This window comes from Phacochoerus africanus, chromosome 10 (assembly GCF_016906955.1).
Source record: "Phacochoerus africanus isolate WHEZ1 chromosome 10, ROS_Pafr_v1, whole genome shotgun sequence".
Taxonomy (NCBI): Eukaryota; Metazoa; Chordata; class Mammalia; order Artiodactyla; family Suidae; genus Phacochoerus; species Phacochoerus africanus.
This window is the reverse complement of record NC_062553.1, coordinates 27,826,115-27,848,197: the sequence shown is the minus strand read 5'-3', so window position 1 is coordinate 27,848,197 and position 22,083 is coordinate 27,826,115. Positions and strand designations below refer to the sequence as shown.

General features: G+C 37.1%; 1 protein-coding gene across 6 annotated transcripts in view; it reads left to right on the top strand.

Moving 5' to 3' along the window:
- The window catches only part of ARAP2 (ArfGAP with RhoGAP domain, ankyrin repeat and PH domain 2), a 172,202-nt gene that overhangs the window by 28,085 nt on the left and 122,034 nt on the right, over nt 1-22,083 (top strand). For 5 of the 6 annotated variants that reach the window (XM_047799202.1, XM_047799200.1, XM_047799205.1 and 2 more), the window contains 4 exons: nt 2,898-2,967; nt 7,602-7,655; nt 9,284-9,404; nt 18,119-18,297. In XM_047799202.1, coding sequence (XP_047655158.1) covers nt 2,898-2,967; nt 7,602-7,655; nt 9,284-9,404; nt 18,119-18,297 — 424 coding nt within the window. The remainder of the gene's footprint in view (nt 1-2,897; nt 2,968-7,601; nt 7,656-9,283; nt 9,405-18,118; nt 18,298-22,083) is intronic. The other variant, XM_047799201.1, reaches the window with a different exon arrangement.

Below are 22,083 nucleotides of genomic sequence, written 5' to 3'. Positions count from 1 at the left end.
CAAGTTGGAGCTACAGCTACCAGCGTACCCACAGCCTGCCCATAACACAGGATCCAAGCTGCAAATGCTACCTGTGCCACAGCTTGCAGCAATGCCAGATCCTTAACCTGCTGAGCAAGGCCAAGAATCGAACCTGCATCCTCATAGAGACCATGTCCGGTTCTTAACCCACTAAATCACAATGGGAACTCCTGAAACTTTGAATTTAACTCTTGAGTTTTTAGAAGTTTTCCTGTCTTCTGCCCATCTTTTCTTTTACAAGATGCTCATTATTTGAGTGCTGGTTATTTGAGGTTTTATTTGTCTGTCATCTTGCTCTTAATGCTAAGGGGACATGTGCTTAATCCCCTCTGTCATTGAACAGATTCTTTTCTAGAAAGTGCCATATTTGATCTGTGTTAGTTGTTGCTGATCATATAATAGAGGATAAAACATCCTTGAACTTTGTCCTTGTAAAGCATGAGGGCTGATGTGGGAGACAGACACTAAGCAACTAAACAGATATGTGTAATTAGGGATTGTGTTAAGTGCTATGAGGAAAAGAAGAGGGTGCTTTGAGAGAGAATAACTTTGTGATTTGCTTTGGATTGGCTCATCCAGGAAGAAATGTCAGTATGGGTTTAGGTAGACCTCTAAGATAAGGTATAGTTAGCAAAGGAAACAGATGAGTAATAGGCAGTCCTAAGGCCTTTATGTCTTATAGATGTTGAGTATTTTTATTCTAACATGGAAGATTATATGTATTTCTGGGCTCTAGCTTACCACTGTTCACCATGCAAGGTCGGTGGGGGCCCTAAACACAATCTCAATTCCTAGAATTACTGTTGAGATTGTGTGGGAAGAAGGCTATTTGCCTGCTTTTAAGTGCGACAGAGATCTACATGAAATGAGCTCTACGTGATTTTGTTGAATGTAGAATTATTGTGCATGTGCTTAGTATTTCTTTACCTTGTAACTTTTAATGCTGGCAACTTGAAGAGCCCTTCAGTTTGGGTTGGTGAAGAAAGTAAAAACCAACAAGGTTAAGAAAACACATTACAGACCAGAAGAAGGTAATAAAAGAAGCAGAAGGCTGCGGGGATAAGATGGAAGAAGGGCTGGGGAGTTAATTGTGGTTACATAGTTTCAATGTCTTCACATGTTCTTTTTTTTTTTTTAATTAATGATTTTTATTTTATACATTATAGTTGGTTTACAGTGTTCTGTCAGTTTCTACAGTGCAGCAAAGTGACCCAGTCACACACACATATATATATATATATATACACGTTCTTTTTCTCACATTATCCTCCATCATGTTCCATCACAAGTGACTAAAGTTCCCTGTGCCATACAGCAGGATCTCATTGCTTATCCACGCTAAATGCAATAGTTTGCATCTTTTAAACCCAGACTCCCTGTGGACATGTTCTTATTACTTCACAAAAAAAATTCAGTGCTTATATGTGAAAATGGTGTCCACACTAATGAATTTTGAAACTTTGATCAGCTTTGCTCTAATTTCATTTTAAGTAGAATAAACTGGCTAATGATCAGTGTGGGCGGCTTGCTGTATTTCACTAGAGTAATAGGGGCGTGAGGCTCAGGAAACGGCCCGTAAGACAAGTTCTCCACACTTCCTGAAGTGCTTTTTCTATCTTTAAAGCTTTTGCAAACCTCAAAAAGTTAAACCATTTCCTTATCTTAAACATGTTAGAAAACTGCAGAAGGAAAAGGTAGACATGATTACTTACCCGTTTGTTTGGAAATGACTGTTTTTTGAAACAGAAAGTTAGTTTTCATATATTATCTGTGTTAAAGGCTAAAAGTATCTAGATTGTATCAGTTCACACTGAGAGTCATGTAGAGAATAAGATATTCAAGACCTTCAGGATTGCCTGACTTCAGGGAAGGGGACCTAAACAAAGCAACACAAAACAAGCCTAATAGAAATGGGTCTTCACTTTCCCTTTGTATAGTCAGAAAGGTGGTTTTTCTCCTTTATGCCTACATAGGGCACATATGATGACATTATTTTGTTTTTTTTTCTCATGTCAGTAACCATTTTAAACTTCATTTGCCTTGCATATAATCATTTTTTGCAAAATGTTAATGTTTCAGTGAATTTTGGATGATTGCAAATGATTCTCTATTTTTAGACAGGGCTTTTTCAGCTTTTTTGATCAGAATTAAATAATATATCTATGTAAATCCAGTTGACAAATCTTTATTATTTCAGCAAAATATTATTTATACTCCAAAGCAAAAATTTAAATAATAAGATAAAATGTTATAAGATTAATGAAGGGTATGAGTTTATATTATCTTCATTAAGGAATTATCTCCATTGAGGGCTGTGGGTGCAATTTGTATTCCACTCAATCTTACACATGTGGATGATGATACTGTTAGCAGTATCATTTTTTTTTTGTCTTTTTTAGGGCCACACCCATGGCATATGAAGGTTCCCAGACTAGGGGTCTAATTGGAACTGTAGCTGCCAGCCTACGCCAGAGCCACAGCAACACCAGAGCCCCAGCATCAAGGGATCCGAGCCATGTCTGCGACCTACACCACAGCTGACGGCAACGCCAGATCCTTAACCCACTGAGTGAGGCCAGGGATCGAACCCACAACCTCTTGTTTCCTAGTTGGATTCATTAACCACTGATCCATGACAGGAACTCTTTTTTTTTTTTTTTTTTTTAACATACCTGGGTAAACTGATTAGAAAGAGTCATTGTGCTTATTTTCTTCCCTTCATACCATTGCCAAAATTGGACATTATCATGGCCTATTGTTTTCTTTGCTGTTTAACAGCAAATGGTAATGTACTCAATATGGTTATATCACAAATGTATTTAAAACCTAAGGTCATGGTTCTTAAATGTAAAATGACAATTTCATATATTTTGCAGAAAACGCATGTTTCAGAAGAGATGGGTGAAATTTGATGGCGTTAGCATTTCTTACTACAATAATGATAAGGTAAGGATGTTTTACAGTTTTCCAAAATTGCCCTATGCATGCTCAGTGTACTTCCATATACTAAGTATGTGATTTGGTCTTTAAGACTAGGAGTTGAAGTATCAATATGAAAAGAATTTGCGTAAGATAAGACATTTAACTCTTTTCATAGTCTACCTTTTCCTTGCCACATAAAATTGGGAATTTTAAAAGCTTATGTTCCTGACAATAATTTTTGGAATATATCCTACAAAGTATAGGAATTTCTGTAAGTGATAGATGCATAAGGAATTGTCTTTATCCTAGACAGCACTGAAACTGTTAAGCAGGAAATGTTAAAACAAGGAGAGGTTATTTTGTCCTCCAGAAGAGGTGCGGAAGAACCAAGGAATGCATCTTGCATGAGATTTCTAATGGCCATGGATTTTGAAGAAAGAAGAATGTTTGTACATAGAGAAACTAGAAAGAACAGGATTTGACAGCAGAGAGAATGAGATGCCCAGATTCTCTCATTGCAAAATGGTGTGGGTGAAGGGCATTAGTGGGAGATGACGTTGAGAAGAATGTGTTTGGTGTTAGAGCTCACTGAACATCTTGATGTGCAGATGGTTAAAATTCCTCTTTAGGTTATTAGTGGGGTCTTAATAACATGATACTCTTTTGCTCATGTTCTTCTCATTAGGTGTGTGAATGCCTTTATACTTAAGAGATGTAGGCTGAAATACTTAGGAATGAAGTGTCATTATATCCACAAATGTCTTTCAAATGTTTCCTACCTATATATTTTTATATTTACATATACACATATATGTATCTTTGCACACATGCGTAGTTAGATAAAACAAAAAATGACAGTGTTAACAATTGTCAAATTGAGATAGAGGATATGAGTGTTTTGTTGTACTGATCTTTCGACTTCTATGTGTTTGAAAATTTCCTTACGTAAAAAATTGGAACTAATGTATATACTCCATTTTTTGTTAAAATCATATAATTTTACAATCTTAACTATATATGTTCTTTTAATATATTGATTTAACACTTAACCACATTCTCTTATGTCTAGTGTATAGTCTAACCTTATCTTCTCATTATTTAGAGATTTTCGCTGCCTAATATTGGTGTTATTTGTGACTTGAATAGAGATATAGACTCCTTTTCATGTGTTGATTCTTAGGTACCACAAGGAAGAAGAGCATATGCTTTTAGACAGAAAGTCATACACACTGTGTGCTACAATCCCGAGAATACTAGAAAGTTTAGAGAAGTGTTCATTGGATTCACTTTACAATGATCCTGGTAAAGTGTCAAGTAGGTTTAAACACACCCCTTTGATGTTTGCAAGATGAGATGAACACTTTTAAAAGCTTGTTTTCTACTTTTGGTGTTGTTTTTGGTTTGCTTGTTTATTTGAATGTTGAGACAGTGTATGTGCCTATGATGGGTGCAAAGTAGTCTCTGTCTGATGCAGTCTGACCCCTGGTTTTCTTTAGCACCTTTGCCCTTTTCTGGTTTCACTGAAATGAAGAAGAAAACTATTCAGGAGTGAGACAGGCTTCCGTGCTGTCAGGCTCTGTTGGTGTTGGTATCATTATCCTCATTCGGGAGAGAGAATTTCTAGTATCTCTGACCAAGGGGACCCAGTCTGTCCTTGAAAAGGTCATCTCAACTGTATTGGGGAGATGAGTGCTTATCCACATTGATGCAGTAAAAGTGATGCAGCCTTGGTTTGAAATTGAGATTAAAAGTTTATGTTAAAATGAATTGTTACGAATTCTTTAGCTTGACATGAAAATTTAAAAAAAATTCCCATGGAATTTCATTCCTTTATTATTCAGATGATTGGTTTCATGTTGGCAAAACCCCCCAAATACTAGGATGAGTGTTTCCTAAAGAGAGACATGGTTTCTGGTGTGAATCTTATGGCAAAAAGGGATGGATTGATGGACTGGGAAGAGGGGATTTCAAGGTCAGTTAACAGAGGGTTTTGATGTGACCACATCTTCTATTTCAGCCAGATGTGCAGTTTTCATGGGCCTGTGCATGGAGAGGTTGGGTCTTTCAGTGTTTAAATGTGCGCTTGAGGAGCATATAGTTGAGCTTTCAGGAGGTAGTTTGCAGAGATGCCTGTTCCCGTAGTTTTCTTCTGCTTTCTCCAATGCTGCTCAATCATGTCTCAGCAAGGCCTTTTCATTGTATTACCGAAAATGGCATCATCCCAACAGCCTGGATATCTTATCACCTGCCAAGAAATCTAATGCACCCCCATTCTCCTCTGCTGTGGGCAGAATTGCCCTGTGGTCGTTTCATTGTCTGCAAGTGGTAGATAAATGACAAACTTGACCTAGATATCTGTGTGTTATAAGCTCAAGGGATGCTTTAGAATTTCTTTCCTTAAGGAAAATTTTTTATCTGAAAAATGCAGTCATTTTGCGCCTGGTGTCATTTAGTCTAGTTTTTTCTTTTTTTCTTTTCTTTCCCTGTATTGTTTTTACTGTGTGTTAGAAGAGACTTACAAAATCAACTCTACAGTGTAAAAAATTATTTTAGAATCTCATAATAGATTATAAATGAGCCCTTTGATAAATTACAGTTTCCTGAGGTTAAAGTGGCATAGTATTTTGCTTCTTAAGTACATTTTGATCACTTCTGGTGAATTTATTTTTCTGTTAGTCTTCTGTAAGTACTCACCTGTTGAACAACATTATTATGGGCATGTAGGCGAGTTGTTATATTTTTAAGGGATTTTTAAAAAAAATCTCTCTGAAGAGGTTTAGAAGGAAGAAAGATCTCCTTTTTAAAATTCCTATGTCTTTCCCTACAAGGCTGCTTGTTTCTTCTCTACTGAAAAAATGGGTTAATGTTAACATTTTATTCAAAAAATAGTTTATTATCTCTCTAGAGATGTGTTTTTATAAGCTCCTCTAATTCTTAGGCAAAACACAATTTGAGAATGGATCACCAGGAGGATAAAGAGTAAATAAATGTTTTTGGATATTCTGGATTTTTCACTGTCTGGTTTCATCCACTTCAAACCTAGAGTCAGAGAGGCCCTTTCATTTTCTCCAAGGATGCTATGCCCCTTCCCATGTCTGAGGTTACCTGACAATATGGGAGACATTCCCTCCCTCTTGGTAATTCCTAGAGTCCTTAGTGGTGTAGTATTGATTGGTATTGGCCACCTGCATTTATTGAGTTTTCTTTATTAAGCCAATCATGTCATCGATTTCTTTGCAGTGACGTTTTTCAACAGTGTGGATATCCTGTAGGAAACCTGAGTCTATCTTTTCCTATATTTTCACCCCCTTGGTTTTGCACTTCCATCTGTATCTTGTTAGCCATTGCCATCCATGAGAATCCTGTGCACATGTCAAAACCCATCTTGCTCTCCTTCTCTATGAATCTTTGCCTTATTTTCTCCAACTGTGACATTTGGACAATGATGCGCAGGAAAGGGCAGAGGGAAAACAAGCTGAAAGTAGAGAGGTAGATCAGGAGAGTGTGCAATAGATTAGGCATTAATTTATTATGGTTTACAGTGGAAGTGTTAAAAAATGAACTTAGAAAAATACTAAAAATGAAGTCAGTTTGTACAAGTTATATTGATTGGATGTAGGATTTAATCATTCAGAAAATGTTTATGCAATTTGGATTATGTGAAAGGTGATGAAGACAATAGACATATGACCCGTAGTCAGTTTGGAAAGACTGGTTTTTTGTTTGTTTGTTTTTTTTGTCTTTTTAGGGCCACACTGGCAGCATATGGAAGTTCCCAACTAGGAGTCGAATCAGAGCTGTAGTTGTTGGCCTACACCACAGCTGCTGCAAGGCAGGACCTGAGCCACATCTATTACCTACACCATAGTTCACAGCAATGCTGGATCCTTAAGTTACTGAGCGGGACCAGGGATCGAACCTGCGTCTTTCTGGGTACTAGTCAGGTTTGTTACCACTGAGCCACAAGAGAACTCTTGGAAAGACTGTATTAATAAAGTGATCACATAGTAAATATAAAAATCACCATTTCAGCTAGAGTTATTAAATGCTATAAAAGAAGAGTAGAGTTGCTATTAGCTTAAATTAGGGTTGTCTGTTTAGGTGAGGATAAGGGGCCTGAGAGAAGGGACCCATCAGAGGGCTTTTCCCAGGGGCACATATTTGAAATAGGAAAGGTGTTGAAATAGGAAAGATGTTGAGGCAGTATGTGAAGATGGGTAGGAAAACCTGTGCCTTACAGGACAGAGTGTGCAGAGCCACCGGATGGAGCAGAGCCACAGTGTGTTCCGGAACCTCAGGAAGGAGCAGGTGACTAGAAAGAATCAGAAAGTAGTGGGGAACAAGCTGGCACTGTGGCTATAGGGAGAATCTCACATTACCTGGGTGCAAAAGATTAACCCAAAGTCAAAGTCCAGTTTAAGACTGGTTGCCTAGAAGAGTGATAATTTAATGAATAGACATAGAGGAAGAGTATGTTTTCAGGAGATAATTCAGTTTTAAAGTTTGAGGTACTTGCAGGACAGTGTATGTAACACTGAGGATCCAAAATATGAGCGTGGAATTGACAGACATGGACAAGAAGGAGGGAAGAGGCGCATTGTAGAAATTTCCGCATAAAGTTGGTAGTTGAAATAGTAAGAAGGGATTTTCTTTCTTAGGGAGAGAAGATAAAACCAAAAAAATGGAAAATAAGGAGAAGAAAGAGTTATTCTGTAAGTACTTATTCCTTGACACCATCTCCTTTTTCTGCGAAATTGCCCCTTTACCTTCCCGGATCACAGTTTGAGGATCTTACTTGATTTTTGCTGCTTGAGAGGACAAAGGAAATCCTTCATGGCATTGTTATTGAAGACGGCATTAAAGAGTAGATAGGATTTTGATGGGTACAGTAAGTCCGGGTTTGGGGATTGCGGCAGAGGCAGTGGAGGAGAGGACACTCTAACGAAGAGGCAGTACCATGACAGTACGATATATCTCCTCAACTGAAGAGGGTAAATCTCTCAGTTGCTCACAGTGGCTGTCTTTTACCTATCTTCTCTCTGTGGCTGAAGTTTGCTGCTGGGAGGAATATGAACATGATACTTGTGCTCTCCTGTATCATGGGATCGTTTTAGGACATTCTTCTCCTAAGCAGTTGTTTCAAATACTTGGGACCTGCTCAAAAGTAGTGATGGTTCCATGGGATGATGTTGTGGAAGGGAACTGTAGAAGAAACCCCATAAAGTTGTGTCCAAATTCTTTTTGACACTCAAGATCTCTCATAATATGACCTTGATTTATGTTTTTAGCTCCATCTCTTTTGACTCCACACTGCAGCTCCTCTTACTTCTCTGCTTTACACCTGCCTCTATCATTCAATCTTTGCAGCCAGGATGCCCCTGCCTCCCACCTCCTCACTTATCTATTTGGTTAACTTAAGTTTTCTTATAGTCAGGTTCAGATGTCATCGATTCTGTGACAATACTTCTGACCTCTTGGAAGCTGAACTGAGGATTCTCATCTTGGTACTTATTTCCCTTAGTTTGTACTCAGTTTTAAACTGTTCTCTCAATTTTTCCTTTAGAGGCTACTGAAATGTATAAATATTCTGAATGTTCTTCCCAACACAGGGCCCAGAAAATACTACACGCTTAGTAAATAGTTGAAATTGTGGAGCGGTTATCATGCCAAATGGTTTAGGAGGATCTAGGAAAATAAGACTGAGAAAGTTATCACGAGTCCTAAGAATTACTTTCTTGAACAAAATTGTAAATTGCATGCCTGTGTCAATTGCACATAGCCAAGTCCTTGTTTTTTCACTCTTTAGTCCTGGGAGAATAAAAAGTAAAGGGATGCAGGGTAAGATTAAGGTCTTCATCATCAGGGCATTGAGTTAATATTGTTAATTGACATAACCCAACAGTCTGGTTTCTTAGATAATATTCTTGTTCACAATATGTAGCAGTAGTTTTGCAACGGTTTAGTTACAGTACCTGTGATGGCCAGCAGATGCCTGCAAACACCATAAAATCATTTAGACCAGATTGTTTCAAGGAACATACTGCTGTTTTTCAGAACTACGTATTGCAGGCCTAGTAAGATTATTTGTGTATGATTCATTGCCTTTTAATTCCAGATGAAGAGAAAATTAGAAAAGACATCTCACTTGGAAGGGGCACTTATCATTTTCCTTTCAGGGGAATTATATATATGAGAGGATATATGCTATTGTATGTGATTTAAAACATTTATACTGAAACTATGAAAGAGAAACTCTTGTAAGTATTGTACCATTATGTTTTTGATCAGGGAATCTTACTTTAATGTTTTCTTTATGTATCTTTTTCTCTAACCATTACAGGAGAAGTATTCAAAAGGAATAATTCCCCTTTCTGCTATATCTACAGTACGAGTTCAAGGAGACAACAAATTTGAAGTTGTTACAACACAGAGAACTTTTGTTTTTAGAGTAGAAAAAGAAGGTAAGATTCTTTCTTTATCCCTATAAAAGTATAGACATTAATTTCTGACCAATTAGATTTAATAAACCAGTTAAGCTAGCAGTGTCAGGAGATCTTTAAATATGTTACTTTTGAATAATTTCCATTTTATATTAATTTTTTGAATGCTATAATATTAAACCATAACCAAATTGACAAGTCTTCTTTCATTCAACAAATATTTATGCAAATCTATGACGTGACAAGGACTCTTCTAAATTTAGGGTTCACTCTTCTTTCATGCAACAAATATTTATGCAAATCTATAAAGTGCCAAGGACTCATCTAAATTTGGGGTATATAACAGTGAAAAAAAGTAGACAAAAATGCTGCTCCTATGGAGCTCACCTTTAGCAAAATAGTTATTTAATATGGAAGAATAACTTTCTAACAAAAGATTGGTTTTATGAAGTCTGTGTATGGATGGCCAGTGAACATGTAGGCATAGTAATCATTCTGATATCAATTTTGGAGTATCTTTTATATTTCTTGAGTTTTTCTCACCTGTATCATCTGGTGAAAATCGATCTAAAAATGGCATGTAGTTCGCGGATGGAGTCTAAACCTTCAAATTTTCCCTAACTTTTTTTTTAGGAGGAGGGGGAGGAGAGACAAGGGACTTAAAAGTTCTCTGTTGTAAATTTGGTTGACTGTCAATATATCAGTACTATAAACCTCACCACTTTTAAATCATGTTGATGAGGCCATCTTCATTAACTGAAGAATTAGAATTTTAAACTGATTTTAAAACCTCCTATTTTAGTAGATGATAATTTGATTTTTAAAACTACTTCTTGGTACTTCATTATTTGAATAATAGTGATTTGGAAATATTACTGAATACTTGATATTTGCTGAATGCTTCATTTTTATGATAGTCTTATAAGGTTCATAGTTATTATCCTGTTTTAGACGTATAAATATTTACCTTTTATGAACTATAACAGTATGAGCTCTTAGGGGGCAATATTTATCTTTTTTAAACTGCTGGATTCCTATATATTCAATAAGTATATAATATTTATTGAATGTTTTCCATGTGCTAATGCATGGCATGTGGAAAGCAGTCAATACATAGTATATATCACTGAAAAGCTTCTGTTATTGCTTGGGATGATCAGTCAATAGATAAGCCCTACTGTTGTTCACACTGGGGAAAATTTTTTTTTCCAAACTGAGTCATTCACTGTCTATTTGTGAAATCAGTGTATGGTTTTTGATGGTTTTCCCCCCAACACCAAAAATCCATAAAAAGAGAAAAAGCAAGCAAATAGAATAAGGAATATCAAAGTGCTTTGGTTACAGTAAGCATAAGTATAATGTGAAACAGACTTTTATGTGTATTGCCCAGGTGTAATATAGAAAGTGTTTCTCACTTGACTTGCTATTGAAAAAAAAAAAAAAAAAAAAAAGTCCAGAAACGTAGACTAGAGCCGAGGTTGGCAAACTGGCCTGTAGCCTAAATCTGGCCCATTGCTTGTTTTTTGTAAGTACAATTTGGTTAGACCAGCCACACTGATTCATGTGTATGTTGCCTTATGGCTGCTATTGTGCCTCAGTGGAAGTGTTGAGTAGTTGTGGCAAGCTGTGTGGCCAAGAAAGTCTAGGATATTTACTGTCTGGCCCTTGACAGAAAAAGTGTGCCAACCCTTATCCTAGAGTAGTTTATAAGGACATATGTATTGTGAATCACTGCCTGAAATTCAGAAAGTTATCCACGCTTGTACTTGAAATCACAGATTCTACATTTGTTAAAACACATGGCATTGCTCCTCTCGACTGGCTATCAGGATGCTCTTTCCTGTTGCTCTGGCTTCTACTGCCCGGAGGTGATTGCCTGTTCTTTGAGGTGCTTATCCTCTTACCCTTGGCTTCTCATAGTGAAATTCACATATGCCCCAAAGTCTGCATTTTAAGATAGATATACTAAATAAAGCTTCCAACTTGTGTGAAAATCTGCTTAGCCATGTTTACTTCCTGTAGTTAAAAATTAAACAGATACATTTTATTTAAATGTATCAACCCACATATGTTTAAAAGTTATGTGTTTGCCATTGACCAATAAGTTCTTCTGTGGCTCTAGTTCATCTTTATGATGTAAACGTGGTATATGAATTTCCTGTACCTTAGTATGAATTATTGTTAAATAAGTCTTAGGTCTTTAGTTTTTGAAACTGTGAAAATACTGCTTCAGTGAAAACTGATAATGATCCACATGGAATTGCTGAATATGTTCTTTTCAGTGAAAGTCATCTGTATATAGAAACAACTCACTTTTTTTTGTCTTTTTTTTTTGGCCTTTTCTAGGGCCACTCCCGCGGCATATGGAGGTTCCAGGCTAGGGGTCTAATCGGAGCTGTAGCCGCTGGCCTACGCCAGAGCCACAGCAACGCCAGATCCGAGCCTCATCTGTGACCTACACCACAGCTAACGGCAACGCCGGATCCTTAACCCACTGAGCAAGGCCAGGGATCGAACCTGCAACCTCATGGTTCCTAGTCGAATTCGTTAACCACTGTACCACAACGGGAACTCCAACTCACATTTTTAAAAGATGCGTTGAGATGTATGTCTGTATGTCTCTGTATATATGTGTGTGTATATATATATATATATAAAAGACATATGTCTATGTATTTAGTATGGAACCTTCAAAAAGATACTAAATATGTTTTATTAAGTGTTTTTTCCTCCTTTCATGTATAAAAATGATTCCTTTTAATTTGGTGGAATCTGAGAAATCAACCAGAGTAGCTTGTAAAAAACTTGATGAAATTTAAGCCAAATTGAATTATGCCTCAATCTAATGAAAAGGCAAAATCAAAGTTTAGAGCAGAAAGGGGCAATAGTTTGAGATCTTAACAGAGGTGGATTCTTCATTTTTGGTGACAAGATTCTGAGTGACCTATATACACAACTGCCCTCTGTCTCCCCTGAAACCAGTGTCACTGTTTGTAAACTGCTGCATTGACACTGGCATTGCTAAGAGATTACAATTTAGCATCTTTCCCCCACACATTTTCTAAGTCTTCAGTTCCCCCTGGGTTTCCTAGTGAAATATTATTTCTTTCTTAGTTGAAAGTTAATTATATTAAAATAGTGACATCTTTAAAATTCTCTTCTGCAACTCGAAAATTTAGCCTGATTCCTTTTTTCTGCAAGTAGAACTGCTTGAATTGCTCAGAGGGTCATAATAGTTAATGATCTCTCTAGTCAGCCTCACTTCCCTTGGCACCTGTGGTCCTACAGGTGTTTTGTTACTTCAAAGAACAGGTGATGAGAGTTCGCGTCGTGGCACAGCAGAAACGATATGACTATGATACGTTTATACAGGGTAACAAAAAAGGACCCATGAGGATGTGGGTTCCATCTCTGGCCCCATTCAGTGGGTCGGGGATCCGGCGTTACCATGAGTTGTGGTGTAGGTCGCATTTGAGGCTTGGATCCGGCGTTTCTCTGGCTGTGGTGTAAGCCAGCAGCTGCAGTTCTAATTTGGACCCTAGCCTGGGAATTTACCTATGCTGCGGGTCCAGCCCTAAAAAGCGAAACAAACGAAAAAAAAAAAAAAAACAAAAAAAAAACAGGTAATGTTTTGAGTGGGCAACTCTCACAGTTAGAAGAAGTCTTAAGAATCCTGAGTGGTCATTCCCTTTTCAGGTCCATTTTCAGTACTGGCTCTTGGCTGCAGATCCCATGTTTTGTGTTCACTTCTCCTGATTCTAGACCGTCTAGCCCAGGGGTTGGTGGGGAGGCAGGCAAGCAAAAAACTGAGTTATGCCCTTGATTCTGTTTCTCACAACCTCATACCGCCCCCTCGTGGCAGACCTGAAACTGCAAAGCCTTTTTTTTTTTTTTTTTTTTAAAGAACACTTGGGAATTTGGGATAAAAAAATATAAATTCCCTTAGTTGGTTCGGGCAATCAGACTTAGCTGTTTTTGAAATCTTCCCTGTTTTCAGAAGTAAGGCATGGAACATTTGCTATGTGGGCGGAGAGCCAGGGGAGTTGAAAGTTCTCTGTTGTGTGCTTTGATTGCTTTCATAATGTAAAAGGTCCCAAACTGTGGAGTCATTGTGGAATCATTTCCTGGCTCACTCACATCCAAGCCATCCGCACATCTTAGCTGTTCGACTTGACTTTGGAAATAAGTCTGGATGTTGACGAATTCTCAGCATCCCCATTGCTCTCACTGTCCTACAAGCCGCCACTTCTATATGGATGATTGTCATAACCTCCTTTGACCAGCTGCAGGCATATTATGAGTACAGTTGTCAGAGCGATCATTCAACAAGACAGTCAGGACCTGTCAGCCCATTTCAAATGCTCTGTAGTTTTTCCAGCTCACGGAGAATGAAGTACTTGTGATGTCTAGAGGGTCCTGTATGGTCTGGCCCTGGTCTCTCTGTCCTTGTTTCCTTCTGGTCTTCCTCATTCACTGCATTGCAGTATGGGGGCCTCTTGTTCCATGAACATTGCCAAACCCATGGTTGCCTTGGCCTTGACATTTGCTGCTTTCTATATTCTAGAACACTCTTCCTCCAGCCATCTTCCTGCCTTGCTTCATCACTTCCACTTCCTTTAGGCTTTTGCTCAGCTATCACCTACTTTGAAGACTTTTTCTATTACCCTGTGTAAAAGAGCACTTTCTGCACCTTGAAGCTGTGCTTTACTTTATCCTTTTTCCCTTTGTCACCGTGTTACATATATCTACGTTTTATTGCCTTCCACCTTTCACAAGAGTGTAAACTTCTGGAGAATCAGGCCATGATCTGCCTTGTTCACTTCTTCATTCCTAGTATTCAGAATCGGGCTTAGAACATGGTAGACACTCCATAGACTTTTGCATGAATGAATCATTATCAATCTCAAGAACAACCCTGGTGTGTAATAATTCCTTCTCTAGTATCGATCATGGGTTACACTAAGGCCTTGGGATCTTTAGTTAGATCATATTATATCAAAAGGTAAGAGTACATCCAAACTTTGTTAGATTCTTTTGTTGATGTTTTACATGGCTGTTGTGTAGTAAGTCCTCATGTAACAGTCCTTTGTTGCTAATGAATATTCCTACTGCTACATCCAGTAGGCCAGGGGATGTTAAGTCTCTCCTGTTTATTTTAACCTCTTTTCTGTTCTATACACTCTGAGTTGACCTTCCTGAAAACATTAAGAACTAATTTGAGGTTTGAGGGGATTGCTTTTTTTTTCTTTTTATTTACACTCTAGCATAACTACAGGAAAGTAACGATTTTTCCCCCTACTCCTTTTTTTTTTTTCTTCCATTTTTCCAACCTCGAATGCTCTACTCTGAGCAAGAACATATATAGGTTGGAGCATATTCTCAGAGGGAATAGTGCTGAGCCAGTGCTGAGATCAAGATAGATGCTCACTAAACATTTGCTATTGGAAAGGATAAAAGTACTTTGGTATGAAGAACAGACAAAAGCCAGCATAGCACATATAGGTTTGCCTGTACTCAAGGGGAAATTATTATTTGTTTTGGAATATTGTGACTTATCAAAGCATATTCTTCATGTCCAAGTGTGCACACTTTGCACAGCCAAATACCAGTGACACTTGTAATCTCTTTTATTGTGTTTGGCTTGTCTGTATCACTGTTTATCTTCATTGGCATGGGTAATTAAATATAAACTGCATGTTACTATTCAGTCCTGTTTTTCTTCATGACTGTTTACTTCCTATTAGTAAATGAGGCCCTCAGGAGCTAGATAATTCTTCTGGGCTATATGGGAACCGTTTGTTGAGATGCAGCCATAATATACTTAAGTGCAACAGTTAATCTGATTGCCAGTTTCAAATTATTTCCTGACAAACGGAGATATATGCTAATAACAGTCTGGAAACCACAGTCACTTTGGCCCAGTTCATTAAATCATGACCCACATTTCAAATGCAGTGATGTATGTGGATTAACATAAACAAAAATATTATATACCATTTACTTGGCAGGAATATCTTGTGTGTACTTAATGATCACAAATAATCACCATGTAAAGTGGAAGGTCTGTTCTATTCCCAAAAATGTAGTACATTACCACAGTCCAGTCTGGATCTGTTTATATAGATGTAAACTGTACAGTAGCTGCTGTGTATTGACATAGGCTTCATTACCTGAATATTTCCATGTCTTTTTCTTTATAATGATGCTGGGAACATTTGAGAATATTTCATCCTGATGTGTATGGACAAACACTGTTACTTGGGGATTATGGAATACCCACAATAAAATATTGTTGGGTGAGTTTTTAATAAATACTTTGGCCTCGGTCATTAAGGACCCAGTTAATTGGATTTAATAGCTTTGAAGGTGAGCGAGAATGAGGACAATTTATAAATTAACTCATATTACAAAATAACTCTGATCCATGTTTGAATGTAGGCAAGTCTCCTAGACTTGTTTCAATCCGCAATGACATTACCTCTGACCAGACCTGACTTAGGGGAGGACCTGAGATTCCAGTCGGTTTCTCAAGCTGGGTCCTGCTTACTCTTTCCTTCTTGAAAAAAAATTTCTTGCCTGGAATTCAGTCTGTTTTGTTTGCTTTTTTCCTTTGTACCTTCTCAACCACATCGCCAGTTGATTTTTGCTGGCCTGCTTTCTAGCCTCCTAGAATCAGTTATACCTCAAGTGTGTACCATTTCTCCTCCTTTGACATTAAACATTTATCCACTGCCATGAATCTCCTCTGGTATCAGTTACCTTCATTCACATATTACTATCAGTCTGCCTAGATGCTCATGTCAGGGCATTGAAAACCTCAGGTGGTTCTGTTAATAGACCCTTCTACCTTCTTTGGTCAATCTATGATACCAAGCTACCTTTTGTTTGAGTAAATTTTTTTTTTTTTTTTTGGTGAACACCCTTCAAACATTCAAAACCACAGCTATTTCTTTTTTTATTCCCTTTCATGTCTTGACTCTTTATATGTTCATTTTTTTCCCCCATTTTCTTTGTAACTTTAAGTCTCTTTTGCCTTATCCCTGACCTTCAAGCTCTTGGTTTGTCATCATCCTGATCATGTCACTTTCTTCCTAAGAATTCTGAAATGATTTTCTTTTGCCTCCATAATAAAAATGACCAAATTTCTTATATTGGCAATTCAGGGTTTATAGCCATATTTTCCCATTATTTCTTTGTGAGTTCAAAATCATAAATGTACCCATTTATAAGTTAGTCTCTGAACAGATGTTGGTTGTTTCTGGTTTTTTTTTTTTTTTGTCGTCGTTGTTGTTGTTGTTGCTATTTCTTGGTCCGCACCCGCGGCATATGGAGGTTCCCAGGCTAGGGGTCCAATCGGAGCTGTAGCCACCGGCCTACGCCAGAGCCACAGCAACGTGGGATCCGAGCTGCGTCTTCAACCTACACCACAGCTCACGGCAACACTGGATCCTTAACCCACTGAGCAAGGGCAGGGACCGAACCCGCAACCTCATGGTTCCTAGTCGGATTCGTTAACCACTGCACCACAACGGGAACTCCTGTTTCTGGTTTTGTTCTTGTGTTCCCTCCACCTAGAATACTGTTTTGCTTTTCTTTCTCCCAAACTCCAATTTTATCTTTTAAATTGTTCCTCATCCTCAAGACCTAGCACAGATATCCTTTCTTTTCCTCATAGTGCCAAGAACAGTTGTTCTGAGAGCTAAAACATTTGATTCTAATTTTAACACTACCTTGCTATATAACCTTCAGAAAATAACTTACCTCCATTGAACTGACTCATATATTATTTGATCCCATTTGTATGACATTTATAGTATTCTGTGTTACATTACGTGTTCATATCTAACTTGACTTAATCAGCTATAAGTTGCTCTTTGGGGACTAGATTCGAATCCTTAATTCTGTAACACAGTGTGTTGTACATAATTGAAGGTCACTTGGCTTTTGTGGAAGGAGTGAGAGAACCAAGTGTTAATTTAACAAATGAGATGCTATTGTTAGCGACGGATGGGAATGGAATGGGTGAGTGAATATCGAGGCAAACATGCTCTTGAGTAGATTCCAAGTGTCTGTTAGAAAGTAAGCTTTTCTGGATATTTTAGTAACTGCATTGCTAGGTACAATCTGTTACCTGTTCAGTAGCTATATATTTTTTTACATTAAAAGAGACAATTAAATTTCATGAATAAAATTTTTTAAAATGCTCCTTAGATGTTAATATGGATACACATCACCCGGAGATGATCTTAAAATATAGGTTCTGATTCATCAAGTCTGGAGAGGGGGGGTCTTGGATTTTGCATTACTGTTCAGCTCCCAGGTGAGGCCAGTAGTATTAGTTCTAGGACAGTTGAGTACCAGTTGGCCCTCTGTATCTGTGGATTTTACCTACATGGTTATTTTTGACCCCCAGAATTTGGTGGAACTCATGACTGGTGAACCTGGGGATGCAGAGGGTGGACTGTAAGGAGCTTGAGCATCTGCAGAATTTCATATTTGCAGGGGGTCATGGAACCAATCACCTGTGCATCCCAAGGATGACTCATAAGTGTGTTACTTCTTTCCCCTAACAGAATCAGGCTATTGGCCCTGCCGACAATACCATTAAGATTGTGGTTCTAGGAAAGAATCTGTAAACTATCTGTTCCAGATAAAATAAATTTCTTTCCACATGTCTATATCTTTCTAACTTACTAAGCACAGATACATGTATTTTCTCCTGTCTTTATTTTCAGAGGAGAGAAATGACTGGATCAGCATACTGTTAAATGCACTGAAATTACAGGCCCTTTCCTCACAGTCTCAAGCAGCTGTTGCACCTGAGAAATGTGGATATCTTGAACTGAGAGGTTATAAAGCCAAAATTTTTACTGTGTTAAGTGGAAACAGTGTGTGGCTCTGCAAAAATGAACAGGTGAGCTATGTAACAGTAATTGCAAATTGTGGTTCCTAACGTCACAAACTACATGAACAACTGTGCTTTGTTTGTGCAACTTATAAATGTTTTTACTGATGGAATTTTGCTTTTGTCTTGTACACTCCACTAAAGATGACAAAGAGTTGCTTTGTTGAATTTTCTCCACTCCACCAACAGCAGGAAGGTAATCTACATCAAATTTGAAACTGGATATAGCCTTTTGAAGGAACTGAAAAAGTAGAATCAATGCAAAATAATTTTTGAAAAGTATTCTTTAGCTAGAGTAACATTACAAAACTACATGAGAGAATAATTAAGAACCAATTAACTAGTACAGCTGTTGATGAAATAGGGCTCTTTCTGCACCTGCTGTATTTCTTTTGTTTTGTGATTGAAATGATAGAGTAGGCACAAGTAACATATTTTCTTGAGTCTACAGGGGTTTTTTGGAGCAGATACATTGCTTGCAGAGGAGATAATTTACTAGAGGGAAGTGATTGACATGTACACATACACATATATATAAATAAGGTAAACTTGGGATATTTGGTTAACATCAAAGGACTCACTAGAGAATTTAAATGTTTAGAGGAGGCTGTTGCTCAAGTTTTAACAAATTCTATAGACTCCATTTGATTCTGGAGACTTTTTCTCTCTAATCTATCTGGTTTTTAATATGTAGAAGACAATTATTTTCTTACTTATTTTTAGTAATGGATTTTTAATCTTACAGCCTAGAATATATTAGCTGCTGAGTCATTATTTGTGGAATTAATAACATTATTTATTTTTGGATAAATGATCTCAGATGAACTCATTTTGTGACAAATTACAATGGGTTACTATAAGGTGAAATACAAATGCCGACTATTTTCAGAACCAAAAAAATGGAGATAGTAACTCAAAACAAACAGTAGTTTCAAAAAACATAGCTGTAGATCTTTCCAAGGCATCCTCTGAACTTCAGTGTGAACTCACTCATTACATTTTGGATGATAAGATTTCTCAGCCAATTAACTGTGGAAGGAATCATTGGATGCTGCTGGCATATTAATAACTTGGATAGTTAGCATATCCCTCAAGAAGAGTAGTGATGTACAGCTTAATAATGTGTATGAATTGCATATGAACACTTTCAGTCTGAAGATGATTAAAACTTTTAAAAAAAATCAGAATAAAGGATAAAAATGCATAATTTGCATGTATCAAAATGGAAGTTACTCTGCCAGATTAATTGAGGTATCTCTTTTTTGCTTGCACAGACCCAAATTACTTCAAATTACAGTTTTATTGCTTCCTCAGCTAGATTGTTAGAATTTGCTATCCTCTAAAAGTAGATGTTTTTATTTATTAATACTTTCTTGTTAGCAAAAAGTTATATGAAATTCTTGCTTTAAAGTTATTAATTGAGCACAGAAAGCATGATACTGACTATCATTTGTTGGGTACCAGGTATTGTGCTAATTAATTTATAAACACTCCCTTTTAATCTTCCCCATAATGTAGGAGGAAGATATTCTTATCTATATTTTATAGATGAAGAGAGTGAAGATTAAGTAACTTGGTTAAGGTTTAGAGTCCATCATGCAGAGCTTAATTTAAAATAAGAACTTTATAACTCTAAGCCTGGCTTCTTAGCCACTATACCAAAGTCTTTTTTAGGTGTATGTTGAAAAGAAAATTTCTGGCTTGTTACCTCTTAGAGATAACCTAAGAATTCTTTCTTTGAACCTAGGAGGTTCAGAGTGTGCATGCAATAAGCATTGTATACCATGTCAGACAGTCTAAAAATGATAAATGTACTGTGGAGGACACAATCTTATCTTCCAAGAGGAAAAGTCAGACAAGACCAGCATTTATGGTGAATGGTGAGCTCAGTGCTTGATTAGACTTATGCAGAAGTTACAGAGAAGGGCAAATAGGGCATCTCATGAAGTCTTGGAATTAGAAACACTTCCATATACAAGTGATAAATATAATCTCCTTAAAAACTAAAGCCTTCATGCTGGACCCTTTCTCAACTTATTTTTGATAAATGTATATTTCAAGTCTATTTCAATGCATTAAATGCCTATGTATGCACCATTAAAAAGTGCATAATGTTTTTTGTATATGTGGTCTTAAAAAAATTGCATCATATTATAAAGAGCCAGGTCTTAAGAGACTTAGTCTTGAATCAAGTCTTGAGGAACTAGTTGGCTCAAGACTGAATGGATAAACTAAGGAAGGCCCTTCATGTTTAGGCCCTGACATACCATTCCAGTTTCATCTATTTGTACATCCTGGAGTATGTCTCTCTCTCTCCTGGAAAGTTGCACATTGGCTTTCTCATGTGGTTGAGAAGATTGTGTGAAGAGGTTGGGTGATGGTTATAAATTAGGAGTCATTCTCCTGAAGGTAGAGGGTTTTAAGCTACTGTTTTAGGAAAAACTCTAAAAGATAGTAAATAGTTAGATGTAACTTCAAAAGTTTTGTATACACAATACATGATGTAATCTTACATATTTTTAAATAATAAAAAAACTAATCATAAAAATTTAGGTGGTATTAGATTTGAATCTCTGTGCCTTAGTTCATAGTGGATCCAATTCAAGTTCATGCATCAAAACTTAATTTAAAAAAATTAAAATGGGGTTTTTTTTTTGGCCCACATAACTTACAGTATAAATAGAATAAAAGATAAAATTGACCTATGTCCCACCCCACCCCCCGCATATGAACTATTTGCATTTTTCTTGCCTAGTCTATTTGTACATAGTTTTACTAATTTACTTTGGAAGTCACTCAAGAGAGAGTAAACAAACAGTGGATGGAAGTGGAAGCGTGGCTGTTACAGCATATGTTGTAGAGTTATTAAAATGGAAGACTGGAAGCTTAGAGCAATAAGATTTTTTTTTTTTTGGTTTTGGTTTTTATTTTATTTTATTTTTTGTCCACACCCCTGGCATGCAGAAGTTCCCAGGCCAGAGATCAAACCCACATCACCACTGTAACCAGAGCCACTGCAGTGACAGTGACACATCCTTAACCTGCTGAGCCACGAGGGAACTCCTAGAGCAAAGAAGATTGGACTGGGCAGTAGCAGTTCTGGGTTTTCATTCTTGTTCTGCTACTGATCAGCTCAGGTAATTAAGTTAATCTCTTCTGGTCTAAATGGCATCATGCAAAGAAGACAGATGGGTTACTATCTCTAAGGCCGTTGTTTAAGTTGCATGTGAAAATTCCAGATATCTGGGCTCATTCCAGACACACTGACTAGAAGTTCTGGGCACTGGGATATTGGATATTGGAATCTGCATTTCTATAAAGCATCCCCGTTGATTCAGTGACTGCCGATGCAAAACCCACACACAATAAATCACTGCACCACAGGATTTTTCTTCTTTAAAAATGATAAGCACCCTGCCCAAGACACAAGATATTTCTGGAGGTAGAAAAATGTGTAAAGATCCCCTTCAACAACACTGAGTGCTGCTTTTGATCCTCAGCCCTCATGTTAGGGCTGCTAGACCTCTTTTTGCAGTTAACTTTCATTTGGAAGTGTATCATTTTCCTGACTGAACATTTTGAAATGTGCAAACGTTTAAGTGGAAAGTTAAGAAATTCATTATTAGTGGTAATAAGTTTTTAAATTTTGAAGAACTGTTACTAATACATTGTATGTGATTCTAAATTACAGCTACTGTTTTTTTTTTGCTACAATCTCATTAATTTTACATAAATTTTTAATTTTTCACCTTATAAATTATATGATAACTATTCAATAACTTTTTCTTAATACAT